This window comes from Hippocampus guttulatus, chromosome 4, assembly GCF_054856545.1.
Source record: "Hippocampus guttulatus isolate MCC_2025c chromosome 4, RoL_Hgut_1.0, whole genome shotgun sequence".
Taxonomy (NCBI): domain Eukaryota; kingdom Metazoa; phylum Chordata; class Actinopteri; order Syngnathiformes; family Syngnathidae; genus Hippocampus; species Hippocampus guttulatus.
Window position 1 is genome coordinate 18539674 of NC_141264.1, and position 19869 is coordinate 18559542.

A 19869-nucleotide genomic window follows, 5' to 3' on the forward strand; every position below is an offset into this window, starting at 1 on the left:
CATTCAAATTGTTGGTGTGATTGTAGCTCTAAAAGTATCCTTCAAGTTAATATTGGATTTACTGGCATTTTGTAGAAAATTATGACAATAAAATGGTGAGTCCATCATGTTGTTAAAAAAGTATATAGTAAATAGGAAGTTGGTCGAAGCAGTAAAAGAAAATAAGTGGTCATTTCGCAGAATCGGTGCCATTTGCTTTTTGTAACTCTCTTAAAATACATTTAAATTTCCGTCTTTTTCAACTCTAAATCTAATAATACACATGAACTTCTGCTAATGTGTATTGACCCATCTTAGGCAATTTAATGTCGTTATTTTACTGTACTGAAAACCTTATTTGGATATTGACAGTATAGCAGGAGTGTGGCTTTATCCTACATCAGCAAATAAAACACTGTACGGCCACATCATCGCACTCATGTTTTTATGCATGTAGTTTTAATAAAATACTGAAAACATTTTTCAAGTATTGAAATGATTATTTCATGGTGAATTGTAATTCCGTTTTGTGTTTGGAATATTTCCTTCTCGGTTTACGATTGTGCATCAGTCAAGCGGAACGCAGTCATAATCATTGAAAATATCTGGGAAAAACACGTGTACCCCATGAATAATGAAAAAAAAACATTCTCAGGAAGGCAATTAAGTGGTAATTGAGCGTGCCTTCGTACCACGTGACGATGTATACCACTGCGAAAAGTAGAAGTTACCTCGAAATGTCGTGTGACGGTACGGAGAACCCCCATATCGACGTCATAAAATAGGGTCCGTGAAACAACCAACAGTGAAATAAGAAATTAAAACAAAAACGATGATGGATAATTGATGAAATTCGTCAATATGTATACATAATAATGCTGTGTATGTATAATAATCCAAACGTGTTTTAATAAAACGATTTATTCACGGGGGGGGGGGGGGCTGTAAACAAATACCACATGAACAGTTGAATCGAATATGTGCTTTAAAAGAGAAAGTCGTGGGCTTAACAACTTGTCTGCAAGTCTTCAAAAGTCACGTCTTCCGCAGCAAATAATTTAATAGTCTTGTCATGGTTTCACTCATTTAAAGTGCATGATGTCCAAAATGAAGTCAGCGACCGGCCTGCGTGAGGACAATTAAGAACCACAAATGTAAGTTTAAAAAAAATCCACCAGACTTTATGAATAAGTTATCAATAAGAGAAATAACAACCTCTATTAACTATTACAACTTAGATACATACATTATCATTGCACGTTGCCACAAATAATAAATATGAAACATTACATTATCCGTTGAAATCAAAGGAGAGCGTCACACAAAAAATGCTGGACAGTACACATTGTTTTTAAAATAAAATACACAACGACAAATGAGTCTATTCCTCACAGCGTGGAGTGGAAGTTTCCACGCTGAGTTTGAGTCTTTGCGTGCGTCACGGTGGGAGCAGAGGAGACTTGAAGGTGCACGACCCCGTGCAGTGGCGAGGAGTTAACATCTTGCAGGAGAAATGGTGCAAGGCGTCGTGAGCTTCTGAGAAGAACGGCAGCCAACAATCAACCGTGTCCGTGTAAAAAATCGGAAACATACGTGGATCTTTATGTCAGCTTATGTTATATTATTAATTATCATTTTATGTTTGAGCATCATATTATTTCATGTTAAGCATACCTAAATTATATTCTGTTGTTTAATAATTGCTTAGACATGTTTTTATGTTGATAGGTTCTGATTGGCTGTTAAAGTAAGCGAAGCAAGAAGTGATTTTAGTTACGAGAGTTGTGTTCTCGAACGTGTTACGGTACAGACGTCTTTTTTCCCCTTTTAATAAGCCGCATTAAAGGATTCAATCTCTCCTTTTGTCATTCGTAAAGTAGAGCTATCAACTAAAAACAACGAACCCCTCAACTTACATTTAGATTTAAATCAGCGTGCAAAATGCGTGGCTCGGCTACAAACTCAATCGATGCAAGGAAATTGATGAGTTGGGCATCAAATCATTCAAAATCACTTGGATGAATTGGGATCCTCGATTTACGACGGAGTTATGTTCTTGCGATGATGGCTACGTCCCCAGTGAGTAACTACTAACTAATAAAGTCACCCATCTTTTTCTACACAAAAAAAAAAACGAAGTACGGTGGTAACCGAGCGTGGCTTTCTCTGACTATGCTGCAAAATATTGCTCGCTGTTCGTAACCTCGTATGTCAGGAAACATCGTGAATGGAGGACCCCCGGTACTGGATTATTTTATTTTTCTCACCTCTGACGATGTGCAGCTGCTGGACCATCTCCTCCCTGTAGGATAGTTCTCTTTTCATTTGATCCTGGAAGTTATCTGAAGATGTTGGGGGGAGGAGGGGGGGGGGGGTGCACATTGATTTATAGCCAAAAATGGGACGCGGTTTGTAAAACGAAACAATTTAAGGAAGTAAAGAAATACTTGATTTTCCATTCCTTAAGTATTAAAGTGAAAAAAATGAGAGGCATCCAAAGGACAGTTGACTTCTGTAAGTGCTGCTGTTTCGTTTAGCAACAGAGTTCAGAAAGGTGGAGTTCATAAATATTTAAACAGGAGCAATTTGTCCACTTTAGAAATGTGTTTGTTTTTAAGTATGTAATGCAGTCAATCTTAACCATATAGTAGGAGATGACGATTGAATAAATAATCGGAGTATGTTTAACAATGATTTCTTCACACTCAATGTAATTTCAAATTAAGTTAATAAAGAAAAATCACGGAAGGATAACGACAGAAATAGATGAGAATTCAACAAGATGATATTTTACTATTGTTGTATTAATAATAATAATAATAATAATAATGCTAATTATTATTATATGGTGGAATGAATCGGGATGTATTTAAGCAATGGTCTAAAAACTGTGTTTGTGGCGTTTCGTGTTTATATTTTGAGTCACATAAACACATACTTGGGGGGGGGGGGGAGCAAAATAGGAAAATTGCACTTTTTATATGATGAAAGTAAACGATTGTCAAGGTCAAACAGGAGCTCCAAGTGAAGAGTGTGGAAAATGTTGTGTATAGACATGTACGCTAAGGTGTCGATTTTCGCTGCTGCACAAAGGTGAGCCGTTTCAAAACCGACAGTAAAATCATCCCTGACCATCCAAACAACACGATGCGCCGCTCCTTGGTCACTGCAGGTACGAGGGGTCTAGAGTTCTTCAAATCCCGCATGGATGCAATCGTGCGCACCTTTCAGCCACCGTGGACTGCTTTATTCGCCCTCATTCCTAATATCCACCCTCGCAAAGTGCAAAGAATTGGTCGACATTTGAGCACGATGTTATTGAAGTGGCTTAAAGGCGAAAATGAAATAGCCACCTGCAACGAAAAACACTTAAGAGTCCACATTTTAGTTTGCTCTTGAAATCCCTTTTCAAAGCTATTCATACACAGATTGGCACTAGACTGAGGTCTTAACCTATAGATGTTGAAAAAAACGGCAAAAATGTAACTGTATCTATACGGACGGCGGATCCAATAATATCGTGAATATGATCCACAATATTAGAGAAACGGTGCAGCACAAGACAAGCACAAAAATAAACAGTTCAATTCACAAAATGGGAAAATGTTTGTAATTAAGTAGAGATATTCAGGTTTCCACTTATATATATATATATGTGTGTTTTGGAGGGGCGGGGGGGGGGGGGGTCACCTTTTAAATGTTGAAATTCACGTTCCAGTTTTTTCCTCAACTCGACCTGCTCTAATAGTTGCTTCTGTAGTTCCTCTAAAAAGACACATAAATACATTATGTGATGAGCTTGAAATTGAGCTTTACTCAAACGTCAAAACATTCACCATACAAATGTAGAATGTGACGAAATAGCATGTCCCTTTCTTCGTGTTTTTTTTAAATTAATTGTATGGTTCACAACATTCATCGAAATACATGATATTCCCTGACTGCAAATTGCAGACCATTGTGGTAGCACAAATGTGTATTTTTTTTCTTTCAGTTTCTTTTTTTTTGCCTCAAAGCTTTGAAAATATTTGAGTTCATGGCTCGATAAAGAAAATAAAAGTGGTGCAAAATATGTTAAATGAACTGACTGAAACATCAGAAAGAGCAATAACGGCTTTTAAAATGATCACAATCATTAAAAAAACAAGTTAAAAATAACGGTGAATGCTAAAATAACAATCCGTGTATTAATTATTATTATCATACAATACGTACATCTTTATTTATAAAGAGCTTTTGCAACAGCTGCAATATCATTACAGTATTTAAAAATATGCAACTATAAAAATTCCTAATCCTACCTTTTGCAAGAGTCCGAATGCCTCTTTGTGCGTGCAAAGCTCTTGCCGACTCTTCGTCTGGATAAACACACATACACACACACAAACACACGCACACACTTTAATTTACCACGGTGAGAAAAAATGCAAACTAATTGTTTTTTTGTAAAAATCCTCCCTCTCTCCTCGTACCTTCATCCTGCTCTTGCTGGTTTTCGTCGCTGCTTTGTTCCAGTAAAGATTTGCTTTCCACCTCCTCCACCGTGGACGACGGCTCCTCTTTGCTTGTTGCCTCATCTTGCAGGAAAAAGAAGGATTTGGATTTTTTTTCTTCCGATTGATTGGTTGGTTGGTTCTGTTAAATTAATTGATTCGGCTGATGTCTGACCATGAATTGAAAGCTCCGCAGGTTGGTAGCTTGCAGGTCTGAAATGATAAGGACTGCTCCGAGGTTGCAACTCGCTCCTCTCTTGTGTGTAAACCTGAAAAAAAAAAAATATGGGGGGGGGGGGGATACACGCAATTAATTCAAAGTGTTGAAAACAAAGCTATTATTTAGTCGATTAATTACGCTAAACAATATGATTTTTGGGGGGAGCGGGGGGTTACAAAAGTCGTGTTATCGGGTCACTCACTTGGCTAAACGGTGCTAACTGTTTGCTCTGCACTTCTCGGTCGCAGGACTGCGGGGCCACGCGTGGCCCCACTTTCTGGGACTCGAGCAGATCTATTTCCTGCGAGGCCACCTTGCAGTCCGAATCGCTCGGGGACACGCTGTGGGTGAGCCCCGGGGGGCTTCGGGGACACATCAAGGACAGGGGTCTGCAAGGCTCCTCGTCCTCGGGTGTTTTACTGGTCTCCACGTCCACGTCCGCCTCGCCTTCGCTGTCCACGCACGGAGACACGGAGCGGTAACTGGAGCTTTCGCTTAAAAAGTCAGGTGATAAGTAGCCGGTTCGAGCGTAGGCTCCTCTGCTGCCGTACAACTTGGCGATGCAGTCCGCGTCCTTCACCACGGGCCGGAAGGCGGACACGTAGCTGGCCTTGCGTGGGGCCAGGGCGGGCCCCTCGAGCGGCCTCGCCTCATCCCCGGACTTGTCGTCGTCGTTCCGCGCGGACTGCGTGCTGGAGCAGCGGTCGTTGTCGGCCAGGCTGTCTTTGGACGTGTCGGTGGACTCGGAAATGTCCACGTCGGCGTGTCTGTGGAGAGGTAGCATCTCGGGTGGGGGTTTGTGCGGCGGGCCCTGGGAGTAAGGAGGCATGGGCAGGGGGCCCGCAGCGGGCCAGAAGACCGGGAAGGACGGGTAGGCGCTGTCCTTGGTACCGGGCCACAGGACCCCCGGGAGGCTCGCCTTGCTCGGCTCGCCCACGATGCTGTCGTCTTTTTTCGGGCAGAGTCCGAACGCCGGGAATCCGTACGGGTGCGGGAAGAGCGGCGGCGGGATTTTCTGCAGGATCCCGAAGCCTTTACTGGGCACCGGGATGACCGGGTAGCTGCGCGGGGCCGCGCTCACCCGGTTGTCCTCGCAGTTGAGCATCTTGGCGGGGATCTCGGGGGACTGTCGGTGGAGGTTCGGACCGCGGGACTTGAGAGGCGAGCCGGACTCCGACCCGCAGCCTGGCAGCGTCCTCTTGCGGCTGCCCCCGTTGAACATGGCCTTCACGTCCTCCCACGCGTGTAACACATCCGTCTGGCTGTTCTTATCGGTTAACTTAAGGTGTCGCCTCCACGAGTTGAAATTCGCCGCGTCCGGCTGCGTGTACTTGGACTCCGGCGTGCGGTGCGAATGGAAGATGAATTTATTTGGGGAGAAATACATGTTGCAGTAGGAGCACTTGATGCACTTGGCCCTGGAGCTGTTGTACCTGGCCGGAATGAAGCTGCCGCGGCTGCCCCACGCGCACTCGTGGCACACGTCGAAGGCGAAATTTTCCGGCAATTTGGGAGGCGAGTGAGCCCCCAGAAAGGATTTGCAGAGTCTCTCGGCCTCGCGTTTGGTGATCATGCCGCACCTCCGCGATGAGATGGGCATGGCGCCGGCCCTGCGGAGGATCTCCAGCTGGACTGGGGTGCACTGCACGCAGGTGATGCCCAGCGCCACGCGTCGGTTGTGGATCTCGTTGTAGCTGTAGTTCTTCAACAAGGTGTTGGAGATCTGAGCCAGGCACAGCCTCTCCTGGCAGTCTATGACCAGGGACACGATGGGTATTCCGTACAGCACCGTCTCGCCCACCTGGTTGGGCTTCAGGTTGTTGGACGGCGGGTAGGAAAGTTCTTGCTTGGAGCCCGGCGAAGAGCTGGAATCGCGGCCCGCTGGAATGGGTTCCATGTTGCCGGAGAGTGCAAAGCTGCGGGATGATTATAGACGTTGAAGCACTTTGGCTTTAAGCCGCTAGGATGACAGGCGCATGCTTTTTTTCCTCATAAATACTCATTTTCCCCGAGAGTCTTTTTTTTTTTTTACTGACTTTTTCATTTTTCTTCAAAATTAAAGCACAAAAGGAAGTCCTGCGAAAACTCACCTGTTCAGTGCTGGTGTGGCGCCTCTCTAGTCGTGCACCACACGGCCGCGGTCACACGCGCGTTCGGGGGGGAAAAAAAGCGAAGAGTGTGTCGGATGCTGCTGGGGTGTTTGTTTTAGTGATGGGACTCCGTGCACCGCCTTCTTGCCTCCCTCACTCACTCCAGTCCACTCCACTCACTGCCTCTCCCTCCCACCGTCGTTGCATGTGTGCGCCTGGTTTGAGTTCCACCACGAGCGCGTTCAACTGCGAGAGAGACACACACACGCACACACACGCGCACGCACGCACGCGCACACACACGAATGAACGTGTAAGTGTGTTTGCGTACGTACCATTTTTATTTTGCATTTACGAAACCCAAATTAGGATTTTATGCGAGTTCTCGGGTTCAGCATTATTGCAGGGCCCCCCCGTCACGTGCCGCGTTCCCACGGAGTCACAGTGCCCGTAGTGACAAGCAGCTGCTCTTAAGATCACAATTTGAAAGAAAGCATGTAAACTAGCAAGAGACAATGGGAAACGGTGCAAAGCGCGCTGTCCATTTAACAGCTTCAAGTAAATGGAAGCCGAGTTAATCGTTTATAATATTGATGAAGATAACAAGACTCGTCTCGTCGCTACGGGTGCTGCAGTGGGTCGGAGCTGTGCAACAAATGGCAAGAAGTCGATAAACATACGGTTGAATACTCAAACAGGAACGCATGTGAACAGAACAAAATACAAGTTGTTAAAATAACAAGAATAATGTGGGATAATCATTTTTTATGTCGGTTTTAATGCGATCATTATTATTTTACAGTTGAAATAAAATAATTGCTGTATTAAAAAATTATATATTCTTCCCAGAGCCATTTATATCGACTTAAAATTTCAAGAGACAAAAAAAAAAAAAACAAATCTCAAAAAGCAACATGCGAGTCTTTCAGCTACTTATAACGTGTTCCAGATGAATTAAAAATGTGATGGATGCTGGTGAACACAACTCAAATGTCTTGGTGGTTGTCCACAACATCGACTCATCCATTTTTTTGGGTGCTTTCTGTGCATTCAAAAGTCAGCATTGTCACACAAATACAAAATAGCAGGTGTTTGCAAAGCTTTCGCGCAGAGCAGTGAGATGAGCAAAGTCGGCAAGGTCATTATCTGGTGTGTTCTACCTTTTTTTTTTGTTGTTCTTGTTGTGCAAGAGAGAGCAGCTCTTTTCGAAGTGCGTCTGCATTAATCACAGTGTTGCATCAAAGTATGATAATCACCTGAACACTCTATTAAAATAAAAGTGGCGGCCCAGGGGAAATCTTACCTTACTCTTTAATTGTTTTGAGGCTTTGATAGGCTTTTTCAATCTAAGATTAATTTATGCACCCTTAAATAACTCTACATATGATTAATAAGCTTGAGACTGAAGCAATTATAAGAAGTGATTGGTCATCACCTCATTAGATAGTGTGAGAAAGATGCACTTTGGTAAGCGCGTGTTTGCCTTAGTGGAGAAGCACAAAAATGAACAGCGGAAGGCGAGCAGAGATGACAATTACAGGGCTGCTGGCTAATAAATGTCCACGTGTGCACTGTCGTCAAGTCGCAGCTATTTGAGCGATGGATGAGTTATTGTAGTTTACCTTTTGTCTTTTTTTTTTTTTTTTTGCAGTCGCAATCCAAAAGCATCAATTGCTGACCAGGGGCGTCGCCATGAATTTGATTGACACAGAATGTAAGAATATGTTTATAAAGTCAATGAAACCAAAGTACTGGCTTGTTGATGGCCAACAAGGTAAACACGACCCCGAGCTGTCCCGATGTTTTATCTTATAAAATTGTTTTTTAAAATTAACTTTTATTTTAAGACTTCTACTCTATTCATTCATCTGTTCTGTGATGCCTTATGGCCTGTCCATTGTGTATTTGTATTGAAGCTTCGATTAACATCTGGCAAAGGGACAACAGCTGTGAAAGCTAGATTTTAGCTCTTTTAATTTTGCAAGAAATTATGATGCATGTACTTGATTCATTTTTAGGCCATTGAAGAATCAAATCCTCTTTACTAAAGACAGATCATTTCAGGGTTTGCATTCAGATCATTAGTAAATTTATGCAGTTAATTATAAATGAATTGGGTCAGTGTATCAAGGGATCTAAGAGTATTGGATCCATCTGAAAATGGCAGGCAAGTCGCAGGTATCAAAATCTTCCCCTAGATGTACGGCGGACAAGAGAGTGACCATGGCCACCACGTAGCTCCGCCCCCCGGTGTTGATTTGTGTGGGAAGCAACAAAAAAAACCCCTAAAAAACAACAGCAACAGCAGCTATGAGGCCGCCGGAGACTTTCTAAGTGTCTGTTAATGTGTAAACAAGACATCACTTCTCTGCTGCTCTCATGTTTGTTTGCCTTCTAAAAGCCCACCCATGGGTCCTGACCCCTCCCCCGACCCTGTAACACCCTCTGTTGCTAAACGGAATGCTTCTTCTCAGAAAGTGTGCGTCACACTTGTGCATGTGTGTGAACAAGAGAATGAGGCTGTGCGGTAAGGATGAGTGAAGGTGGGGGGGGGGGGATTTCATCACTGCATCAAATGAGGTTGAGCGCAGGGACCCCTTTGTCACAGAGTGGGACTCATCTGCCAGTGGTGAGCTGTGAGGTCCTGGGGGAGAGAGAGGAACAAAGGTGCTAAAAGGCTGTGTGACAATGAGGGGAACCTTCAAGTGTGGGACGCAGGCTGCACGGGACAAGCTGTGCCCATCACGCTGCAATTACTGTTTTGTGAAAGGCAGACGCCTCACGTGGGCTTTGGCGGAGACGTGCAAGGACACAGGCGGACGCGATCCAGGGCCTCATTTTTGTACGGCTGACCTGAACCTTATCGTGCCATGTAGATGCATAAATAACTTGGTGGCTTTACACATCAAACTGTACAAAAATGTGTTATAATTTGAGAAACATAAATCTTGTGGATCATGCCTGAAACCTGTACATAGAACAACTAAAGTAAGGTTTATATGAAAAGTAATGCACCACAACTGCAATATTTAGGGCTACTTTGACTGATTTAAAAGAATAAATATCCATCCACTCATTTTCCGATCCGCTGATGCTCGCAAGGGTCGCGGGGGGTGCTGGAGCCATCTACGGGCAGTAGGCAGGGGACACCCTGAACCGGTTGCCAGCCAATCGCAGGGCACACAGAGGGAAACAAAACATCCACGCTCACACTCACACCTAGGGACAATTTGGAGTGTTCATTCAGCCTGCCATGCATGTTTTTGGAATGTGGGAGGAAACCGGAGTACCCGGAGAAAATCCACACAGGCCCGGGGAGAACATGCAGACTCCACACAGGGAGGCCGGAGCTGGAATTGAACCCTCTACCTCTGCACTGTGAGGTTGACGCGCTAACTACTGGACCACCCGGCCACCCTCGAATAAATAATTGATGGAAATAATGCACTTCAACCTTGATTGACTAACGAATAACCTTAAATGTTTTCCTTTCTGAATTCTGACTAATTTCCCCATTGCGGGACAAATAAATTACTGTGTTTTCCACACTCTAAAGTACACTTAAAATCATCCCATTTTCTCAAAAGCCGACAGAGCGCCTTATAATCTGATGCGCCTTCTATACGGATCGATATTCTGAGTTCTTGGACGTAGTGTTTTAAATGTTCTGTAAAACGTTTTGTTACAGCTGCAGCTGTTGTGCAAGGTCTATATAAATAAAGCTGTATTGTATTTCCTTTACCGTAGCTCCATCTAGTAGATGCATAACGCAACCGCAGCCACTGTTGTGGCTTCTATGCGCCTTATAATGCAGTGTGCCCTAAACGGGATATGAAAACGGTTTTAAAATTGGCCATTTATTGAAGGTGTGCCTTATACTCCGAAGCGCCTGCAAGTGCGGAAAATACGGTACTGGTATATGGTTTTGGTGGATGGATATCCCTGATGGTATCAATCAAAAGTGAGCATGACAGAATTATATTTCTTATGGAAAACTGAAAGCTGTTTTGAGCAGAATCGTTTTAGAATGTGCAGGTGTGCCTGATGTTCTTACCAGTGATTGCAGTACTTTTAGAATGTAAAATCAGTCTCGAGTTGAAAGATGAAATATCCATGGCCAGGACCAAGTTCGCTTTCCTTGGAGCCTAAAAGAAATAAAATGACAAAGCATGCAGAAAAAAACTGAAGTGAAATCTTAAAGTCATCAGAGAAAAAAAAGCACCCATACAAGATAAATTCTGTGGAAAACAAAGAGCGGAAGTAAAAAGATTGCACCTATACTGAAACGTCACTCGAATCTCACAAGCTATGAGGTTTGTGCATGCGTGGTCACTTGATGAGCAGAATAAACAAAGACACCGGAATTTGTCTATATCCAAGCCGAAGCGGCATGGGCACTGTAATGAGGAGTCAAGTGAGAAACGGGAATTATCGTAATGATAACAAAGGTCTGTGCGCCATATAGCTCGGGGCTATATTGTAGGGCATTACCATAAAGATGTGATGTGCTTGTATTGCAGGGGTTTTGGAGAGGGAGCAGCCCAAAGAGATAATAACTATTAGAAAGATGACAGTGCTTTGCGGGATTCCAGCTGTGGAGCCTAAATTTCCATACAGATGGAATGGCTCTGGGTGGATCATATGCATACATGGGGAAGGGGGGGGGGGGGTGCCTGAAGTGTGTCTGGGCACTCGACCACTCAGGCGGGGGGTCTGGAGGTGGCGCGTCTCAATGAGTTCTTGGTGTCCACCGTTGGATTTGAAGGTTGACGTGAGAGCCTCCGCTTTGAACAATCTGCAAGTTCGTGGAGAGGAAATCTCCGGAGCACTGACCTAACTTGCTGTCGCTTTGGCACGGGGAGAACATGCAAACTCCACACAGGAAGGTCAAAGCTGGAATCAAACCTCTGCATTGTGAGGTCGACGCGCTAACCACTGGACCAGCTGGCCGCCCATCATTTTCGTAAATTATTTTCCAACATTAAGTGTTGAAAATGGCTTATTCTCTTTGATAATGTAATGTTGATGGTTCAATAAACTTGGCATTTTGGGTGTTTAAAAAGCGATGGTTTTGGAGATGTGAGGATTCTGCCCGATGCCTGCGATATCATCAATAAAACATGTTAAGTGTATTTTAAAGCGGTATCAGTTGCTTACATATCAAATAATATCTCAAGGGTCAGCTCGGACTTAATCGTAAATGTCCTAAATTCGTCTGGTGAGATTGTACCATCATGACCCAGAAAGGACGTGATGATATATCCAGGGCTAGGAAGGCAGGTGTGATGAGTTATCCATGAGAGAAGGTTAGGTTAATTATAGCAGGGGTGGAGAAATTCAGTTTGCAATTATCTGCCCTTCATTAAAAATAAAATCCAATAGTGAAGAAAGCTGCAATTTGTGTGTCGACAAACGAGGCCCCCGGGGTTGGAACAGGCAAGAGGGAAGACATCCAGCGGCAGACGTGTTGTGTGCATTTATTGTAAGGTGTAAAGCTCACACAGCGGAGACAAAGATAGTGAGAGCAGGAAGCGTGAGGACACCAATCACCCCGTAATTATCCCCCCGATGTGCAAACTGCCCAACTCGCTGTCCTTGATAGATTCGCCTGACCCATTAACACAACACGGACCACAGTGGGCTGGAGGCAGGACGATAGAAGACGACTACGCCGTGGATCAGCTGAAGCAAGACCAAACATCTGGGGGTGAGGGGGAGGCTGTGAAATGAAAGAACTGAGAAAGTGAACCAATCCTGTCATGGCCCTCCACGAATAGCCTGGCAGCTTCACATGTGAGGTGATTCACTTCCATTTGGAATTAAAGAAATATCCCTTGGCATCTCCCTGCGGCTCTTGCGCTCCTTACCTCAGCTTTTCAAGACGCTCTTTTGACGCTCAGAGTGATGTATTAAGCCATTTCAATTAACAATGGAATGACTTATTCCAATGCAGTATATGGCCATGTCGTTTTCTCAAATGCTTTACGGAGTGGGACGCGAGCTTAGCATGCGGCAACCGGAGGCTGGGCCAGCGAGGCGTGCAGTGGGTCCAATATGGCAGGCATTCATATAAGGTCATTACAATGGCGAGAGGGGCAAATAAAATGAGCCTCATCAGTGGCTGGGCTACTGCCCGAGTTCAAAATATGTCATTCCATTGGGGAACCTGTAAATATTGTACACTGAATCCCAATAAATAACAAACATAAAACAGAACTAAACAACTTCAAAAGAGTATCTACCAGGCAAGTGTGTCTCTAATGAGACTTGGGGTAACAATGAGTGTTGCTTTCAACTAATTTCCAACACCAAAAGGAAACAAAACGCAACTCAACTGTATTTATAGAGCATTTTAAAACAACCTCTGCTGTATACAAAGGGCTGCACATGGAGCAAAAATAATTCATGCAACAACAAACCATAAAACAATAAATTAATAACGAAGAGAGTAGAAACCAAGTTCGAGACTGGTGGCTTAAGAAAAGGAGCCAGGAAGCCGAAGTCTGCAGGATGGCATGTACAAGGACCACTGGGACCAAACACCGCCACTTCTGTTTTCTTTTCATTGAAATTCAAGAAATTCAGTGCCATCCAGTTCTTGACTTCCTCTGGTCAGGATAAAAGTGCCTCAATGACAAAGCGTCTTTTTTGCCCAGCGGTACATAGATCTGACAGTCATCCACGGAGCAGTAGAAGGAAATACCATGTTTCCTGAAGATGTAACCCAAAGAGAGCATTTACAATGAAAAGAGAAGAGGCCCCGGAATTGAACCCTGTGGAACACCACACGGCAATAGGGCAGCTCGTGACTCTGCACCAAGGCAAACACTAAAGGTTCTGTCAGCCAAGCTGCACAGGAAGTAACGCTTTTGTGCCTACAGGGACCAATTTAAAAAAAAAAAACCCTCTCAAGTACCATACTTTTGTGTGCATGTTCATATCATAGACAGCTTCCAAGATTAAATTACAGCATTTGTATGGTGGGGTGGCTTGCAGTTTCCTCTTGGAAATAGCAACATTTAGGGTAGTTGCTCAGCTCCACCAAATCCTGGCAAGCAACAAAACAAACAGCCGGCAATGAAAACAACAGCTTTCCGCTTGGCGGAAGTACAAAGTGACTTTGTTTGGAGCTCTAGGCCTTGTTATGAACTTCAGCGGTTGCTTGTAAATCTCATATTAGCGCCCCTCATGCGCTCTGTGTGTGATGCAGAGCGCTAAATCATTCGCACGGAGGCCCTTGGTCAGCTGAATACAAATGAGGATACAGTGGGTGCTCCGTCGGTCCTTCGGGGGGTGTACGGGAATAGATGTGAGAAAAGCACAGTTTGATTGATGCCGCTACACTCTGAGTAATGACTGGTTCAGAGGTCAAACTACTTCAGCGGCATGCATTATATCATTAATTACAGACATCAATAAATAATAGGACACAGCACATATGTTTTAGGAGTGTCTATCCAGCTGCATTATTTCACAATTAGTCACCGCTACGCCACAGATTGAAGCATACAAGAAAAAAAAAGGGTGGCAGTCTGCTCCGAAGAGCTGTTGATCGCATCAGGATATGATTCTTGAAAACTGCGGTGTAGTAATTACACGTGATGATAGCAGCACATTTGGATTTCACAGTTACACACGCAACTAAAATATTATTCATTACCTCTTAAATAAAAGCGTGGCTCTCAAATCCCATTAAATTTGGGCTAATTGTATGTGTTTAATTATAAGCGGCGAGGCAGGAGGGAAAGAAGGAAGGACGGAAGGAAGGAAGTTTGGGAGAAAGTGAGGCAGAATGTACTGTGACCTAGATTATGGAAGGAGACATTTTGTTTCAAAAGTGACCTTGCGGGGAAACCTCGGCTCAGAATAGCTCAGCTTACTTTTGCACGGCGTGCAGCTCACTTCAGGGCCTGCTTAAATAGCACCTGGAGCCACGGAGAGCGTTCCAAAATGTCCACCATTTCTACGGCAAAAGTTATTGCGCACTTTACTGCGCTGTAAAAACAAAAGCAATTGGGTAGAGCACAGGCAAAGCAAAGAATCATAATAATACGAATAAAAGCAAACTAGAGATGCTGGCTTTTATTTGAAATGGTCATACATTTACTGATACAGTTTGATAAAAAAAAATTCTACTGGCAGAAATAAGAACAGATGTTTGGTTGTTTAGCTAGATTGACTACACTTTTGCCTCCATTACATTCACGGTTATTTTGCAGTTTTATTCCAAAGTACAAAGTATATGCAGAAGGCAGGTGTGTAAAATTGGCGACTGAAATAAGATGCGGTAGAGCGGCGGGAATGGTTCAACTTTATAAAGGGTTAGGTATAAGTAAAGAAAGTAAAATTAAAATGAGATAAGAAAGGCTAATTGAGATGAGCTAAAATTAGGCAAACAAAAATGATCCGATGATAACCGCATTTAATCTCAACCCAAGAGTGCGGTTTTAATACGTTCGTTCACATAATTCGGAGCCTGAAAACTCAACTTTAGAAAACATGCCCACAAGTGGAAGTTTCTGTGTTTCTGTAAACAACACACTCAATCATTTCTGACTTTCGTTCGGATAGACAAGAGGCCATCAGCAGTTAAGAACTTCGGCTTGGTAGTAATTTTATAAACATGTTATTCGCTTGCCTATGGCTTGCCAATTGCCATTGGAGCGACGTTGCAAAATTGCCACCGGGCAAGTGTTTCTGTCCCCGCTTGCAGTTCAGCACTAAATTAGAATTTAGGTTTTTCCCTGGCAAGTTTCTCAAAATAAAATCGGATCTTGACAAACCGTGCAGCAGAAGTGCCACTACTGGACGACGACGGCACAGCAGTCGAGGACAGGAAAAAAAAAAATTCTTGCCTGGCGGCAATTTTGATTTGCTTCTAAAAACTACCAAATCCCTTTTTAGAAGAAAAATGATTGTGTGCAAAGGAACTCAAAGGAATTAAAGTGTTTCAAATGTGTTTCCTGTCATCCGGCTGAAGACCATTTAGTTGCTGAATGGATTCTTCTCCATTCAAATCAACATGTTTTGTTATTTTATTTCAAAGACCTGAACTACAAAATATATATATTTTTATCTATAGCTTTGCAGCTGCCTGCCTGTAAGATATAAACTGTTGGCCTGGGCTAAGATACTATCCCCCCCGCGGGCTCTTTGAGAGCAGCTTGGTTCAGGCCGCTGGCTCCAACCTGCAGGCAGTCTTAGGACAGGCCAAGCGGAGCTGTCTGCCACTCCTGTGCTTCATTAGGAAACAAAATATAAGGTTTCCACTCCATTAGGAATGACTTTAGGAGTGAAAGCACATAAGACGCCGACTCACCTCATCAACAATGCATTGCAATAACGGCGGAGGATGAATGAGTGTAAGCGGAGCGGGAGCGAGGGAATGGCATTAGCTTGTGTACAATGTCTTCACGGCAAAGTGGAAAAGAAAGAGGAAAAAAAAATCATTAATGCAATAAAATGCGGTCAGATTAATCAAATGCCTCCAACTCTTATGAAAATATTGCAAGGGGAGACTTTTCTATTACATCTAATGGTATCTAATCTAATAGTGGCAGTTAGAGGCTTGGGCATCTATTTATTGTGGGGCACAATTTAGGAAGTTTAAAAGGAAGCACTGAAGCATGAGTGCAACATCGCCGACAGGAACACGAGGCAGACATCTTTTGCCGCTATTTTCCCCTCCTCATAAAAGCTTACCATTAAGAGTGCCGGTCAGGAGAAAGGAACGGAGAGGAGGAGAGGCACCACATAATTAGCGCGTCATAATCAAAATGACCCACTCGGACACTTTATGATCAGCCAGACCAAATCACTGCGCCACCGGTGGCAATCTGTGGGCATGTTTTAACACCATTAGCATAATGAAAATACAAACAAATGTTAATAGCCCACCTCTTCCGCGCACAGACAAGGAGATGAAGCGCAATGTTAATTTCGCAGCGCGGTTTCGCGAACCTCTGCCGAGGAAAACACACTGTCCTCCGCCTCCTCCGAACCAAATGTAGAGGAGGGGGAGGAGAAAAAAAAAGTATCCTTGTTTCCTCAAACAATCTGTGAAAAGCATCATTCCCATGCTGCACATCTCCGGTGAGAGTCACCATGGAGGATCTCATTTTCAATTAAAATCTCATTTGCTTGCAAGTTGAAGTGAAATCGTGTTGTGAATTAGCACACGAATTTACATACTGGGAGGCGTGCCAGTTTGGTCGGATTTTTCAACAGTATATAGATATAGCTAAAAAAAATAATACACACACACACACACACACAGAAAACAACATAGGCATTGATGGTGTGAGAGCAATGAAGCATGAGTGAAATGTAGACGAGAGAAAACATTTACCAAACATCCAGCTGCAATGAGCAACTGGATTGTGAACTAGTGAGGGAAAACTACAATTTGTTTCTATCCATGCAGAGAAGAAACAAATGAGTTTCTGCAAAGTTACAAATAACACTAAAACAACAAAAGGTCAGAAAAGCGTTTCAAACTTCGCGGACAAACACTGAGATTGCTGGTGCTTCTCGGAAGTATTGGAACAGGAAGGTCAAGGTCTCTATTTTCAATGTGGGCTGAAAATATTTGGATTTGATATCTCAATATAAACATGAGACACAAGATCGACATATCATCCGTCCTTGTTTGGTGTTTATGCCCCCCATTTTGGTCTATACCATATTCCCCCCTCCACAAATGTATACTGTACAAAAGTGAGTGAGAGGGAGGAAACGTACGAGGATCGGAGTTTCCGCGCACAAAGAGGGATCAATATGGCCGCCACCAAGCTGGACCAATACATTTCGTGCAGTTTAACATACAAACCTGGTTCAGATGAAGTTGGGACGTCGTCCACCCATCCATCCATCCATTTTCCGAACCGCTTGATCCTCACTAGGGTCGCGGGGGGTGCTGGAGCCTATCCCAGCTGTCTTCGGGCAGTAGGCGGGGGACACCCTGAATCGGTTGCCAGCCAATCGCAGGGCACACAGAGACAAACAACCATCCACGCTCACATTCACACCTCGGGACAATTTAGAGCGTTCAATCAGCCTGCCATGCATGTTTTTGGAATGTGGGAGGAAACCGGAGTACCCGGAGACCATCCATCCATTTTCTACCGCTTATCCTGGGTGGGGTCATGGGGGCAACAGCTTTAGCAGGGAAGCCCAGACTTCCCCCTCCCCAGCCACTTGTTCCAGTTCTTTCTGAGGGATCCCGCGGTGCTCCCAGGCCAACTGGGCGACATAGTCTCTCCAGCGTGTCCTGTGTTGTCCCCGGGGCCTCCTGCACGGAACACTTCACCAGGGAGGCATCCAGGAGGCAATCCTATTCAGATGCCCGAGCCACCTCATCTGGCTGCTCTCAACATGGAGGAGAAGCGGCTCGACTCTGGCCGAGCTTCTCACCTCAGGGAGAGCCCAGACACCCTGCGGAGAAAAACTCGTTTCGGCCACTTGTACCCAGGATCTTATTCTTTCGGTCACGAAACCATAGCTCGTGACTATCGGTGAGAGTTGGAATGTAGACTGACCGGTAAATAGAGAGCTTCGCCTTTTGGCTCAGCTCCTTCTTCACCACGACAGACCGATGCAAAGTCCGCATCACAGCAGACGCTGCACCGATCCGCCTGTCCATCTCTCGTTCCCTCCGGATGCCCTCACTCGTTTGCAAGACCCCAAGATACTTCAACTCTTCCGCTTGGGGCAAGATCTCCTCCCTGACCCGGAGAAGGCACTCCACCTTTATGTTGATGTTCAACCAATGTTTAATTGAATACACTACAAAGACAAGATATTTATTGTTCAAACTGATGTTATTGTTTTTAGCAAAAAAAAAAAAAAATCATGAACAGAGCTATACTTTGCTCCAAAATGTTGGTGGGGAAAACGAATTGTCACCGGTGTCATTTGTAAACTGAGGTTACACAATGAAGAGAAATAAAAGCTTTTAAAATAACAACCTCGTGAACAGTTGAGAGAGCCCCAGCTTGGACTTTATAGTTTTACACCTGCACCGCGCGCAAAATTGTGCTCAGTAAATGACTTGCTCATTTCACAAGGCCTTCCTCCTGACAAAGTGCAAGAGCCGTTATTGATCCGTTCTTTCAATTAAATAACGCTTTGCACTGCCCCTCCTTGTAAATATCCGGAGACTCGCTGTGCAACATAATAACCTATTCTTTCGACACTGCTAACATTATCAGTCTGCACGCAAAATTAATTCCCCCCGCTATTGCTGAAACAACTATAATTGCAAACTACGGAGAGAAAGAAATTGGAAAGGTTTAATATACATTTCCAGGTGTATTTTCCATTTGTTCGAGTCAATAACATTTTTCATTAACATTCGTAATAAAAAAAAAAAAAAAAAAGCAACGTCCCCTGCTCATTTCCTTTTTAATTCAGAAATGAAATCGCCCCACTTTGCAAAATACCTATGTGGCGCACTTTTTCCCATTTAATTTGGTTTAAGACATCCAAATGAGATTAATGTTGGCGATCAACAATAAAACATTTTAATTTACATATTTATCAATTGAATGAGCCATGACTCACAATAGGTAAGATCTATTAACATGATTGCATGTTGATACAACACTTTGGCGTAATAGAAAATTGATATATGGGATGAATATGAAAAGAAACTTTGGTATTGGGTCGCTTCTCAATAATTCGATGGTTGTAACTTTTATAGACTTGATGATGTTTGGACGGATGTCTATTAAATGACTCCGGGCAAGGGTACGTGAGGTGCGGTGCCTTTGTGCATCACTAAAGGGAAATGCAGGGGCACTGTCAGCATGCAAAAGTGGATATATGGATAGACAGAGGTGTAATTATTCACTAAACGGAGCCCTTTGCTCACACGGGCTAGTTGAGCTTGTGCAAGAGATCTTTGCGAAAAAAAGTCATCTTGAAGATCCTTTCCTTTCCAAAAATATGATTACCGAATGAGCCTGCGCTAGTTTTGGGTACATTTAACCCTTGCAGGGACAGCGGTTACTACAGTGGACAGCTTATCATGTTATCAGGTTACAGGGTGCATGAAAGGGTTAAAGAAGGATAAGGATGTTCAAGCATC

The 19869-nt window shown here is 43.8% G+C and overlaps 1 protein-coding gene across 2 annotated transcripts; it reads right to left on the reverse strand.

Annotated features, from left to right (window-relative positions):
• Positions 1-884: 884 nt before the first annotated feature.
• On the reverse strand, positions 885-17737 carry skor1b (SKI family transcriptional corepressor 1b). Of its 2 annotated transcripts, none has more exons than XM_086109096.1 (10): positions 17611-17737; positions 10837-10927; positions 6783-7028; positions 4895-6608; positions 4648-4741; positions 4452-4556; positions 4281-4337; positions 3670-3744; positions 2247-2321; positions 885-1512 (listed from the first exon to the last, which is right to left on the reverse strand). In XM_086109096.1, exons 4-10 carry the CDS (start codon positions 6587-6589, stop codon positions 1418-1420), a joined length of 2196 nt encoding a protein of 731 aa, XP_085965222.1. In that variant the 5' UTR covers positions 6590-6608; positions 6783-7028; positions 10837-10927; positions 17611-17737; the 3' UTR covers positions 885-1417. The 2 variants fall into 2 exon arrangements, with proteins under 2 accessions (XP_085965222.1, XP_085965221.1); XM_086109095.1 differs by having other exon boundaries at positions 885-1515.
• Positions 17738-19869: the final 2132 nt, after the last annotated feature.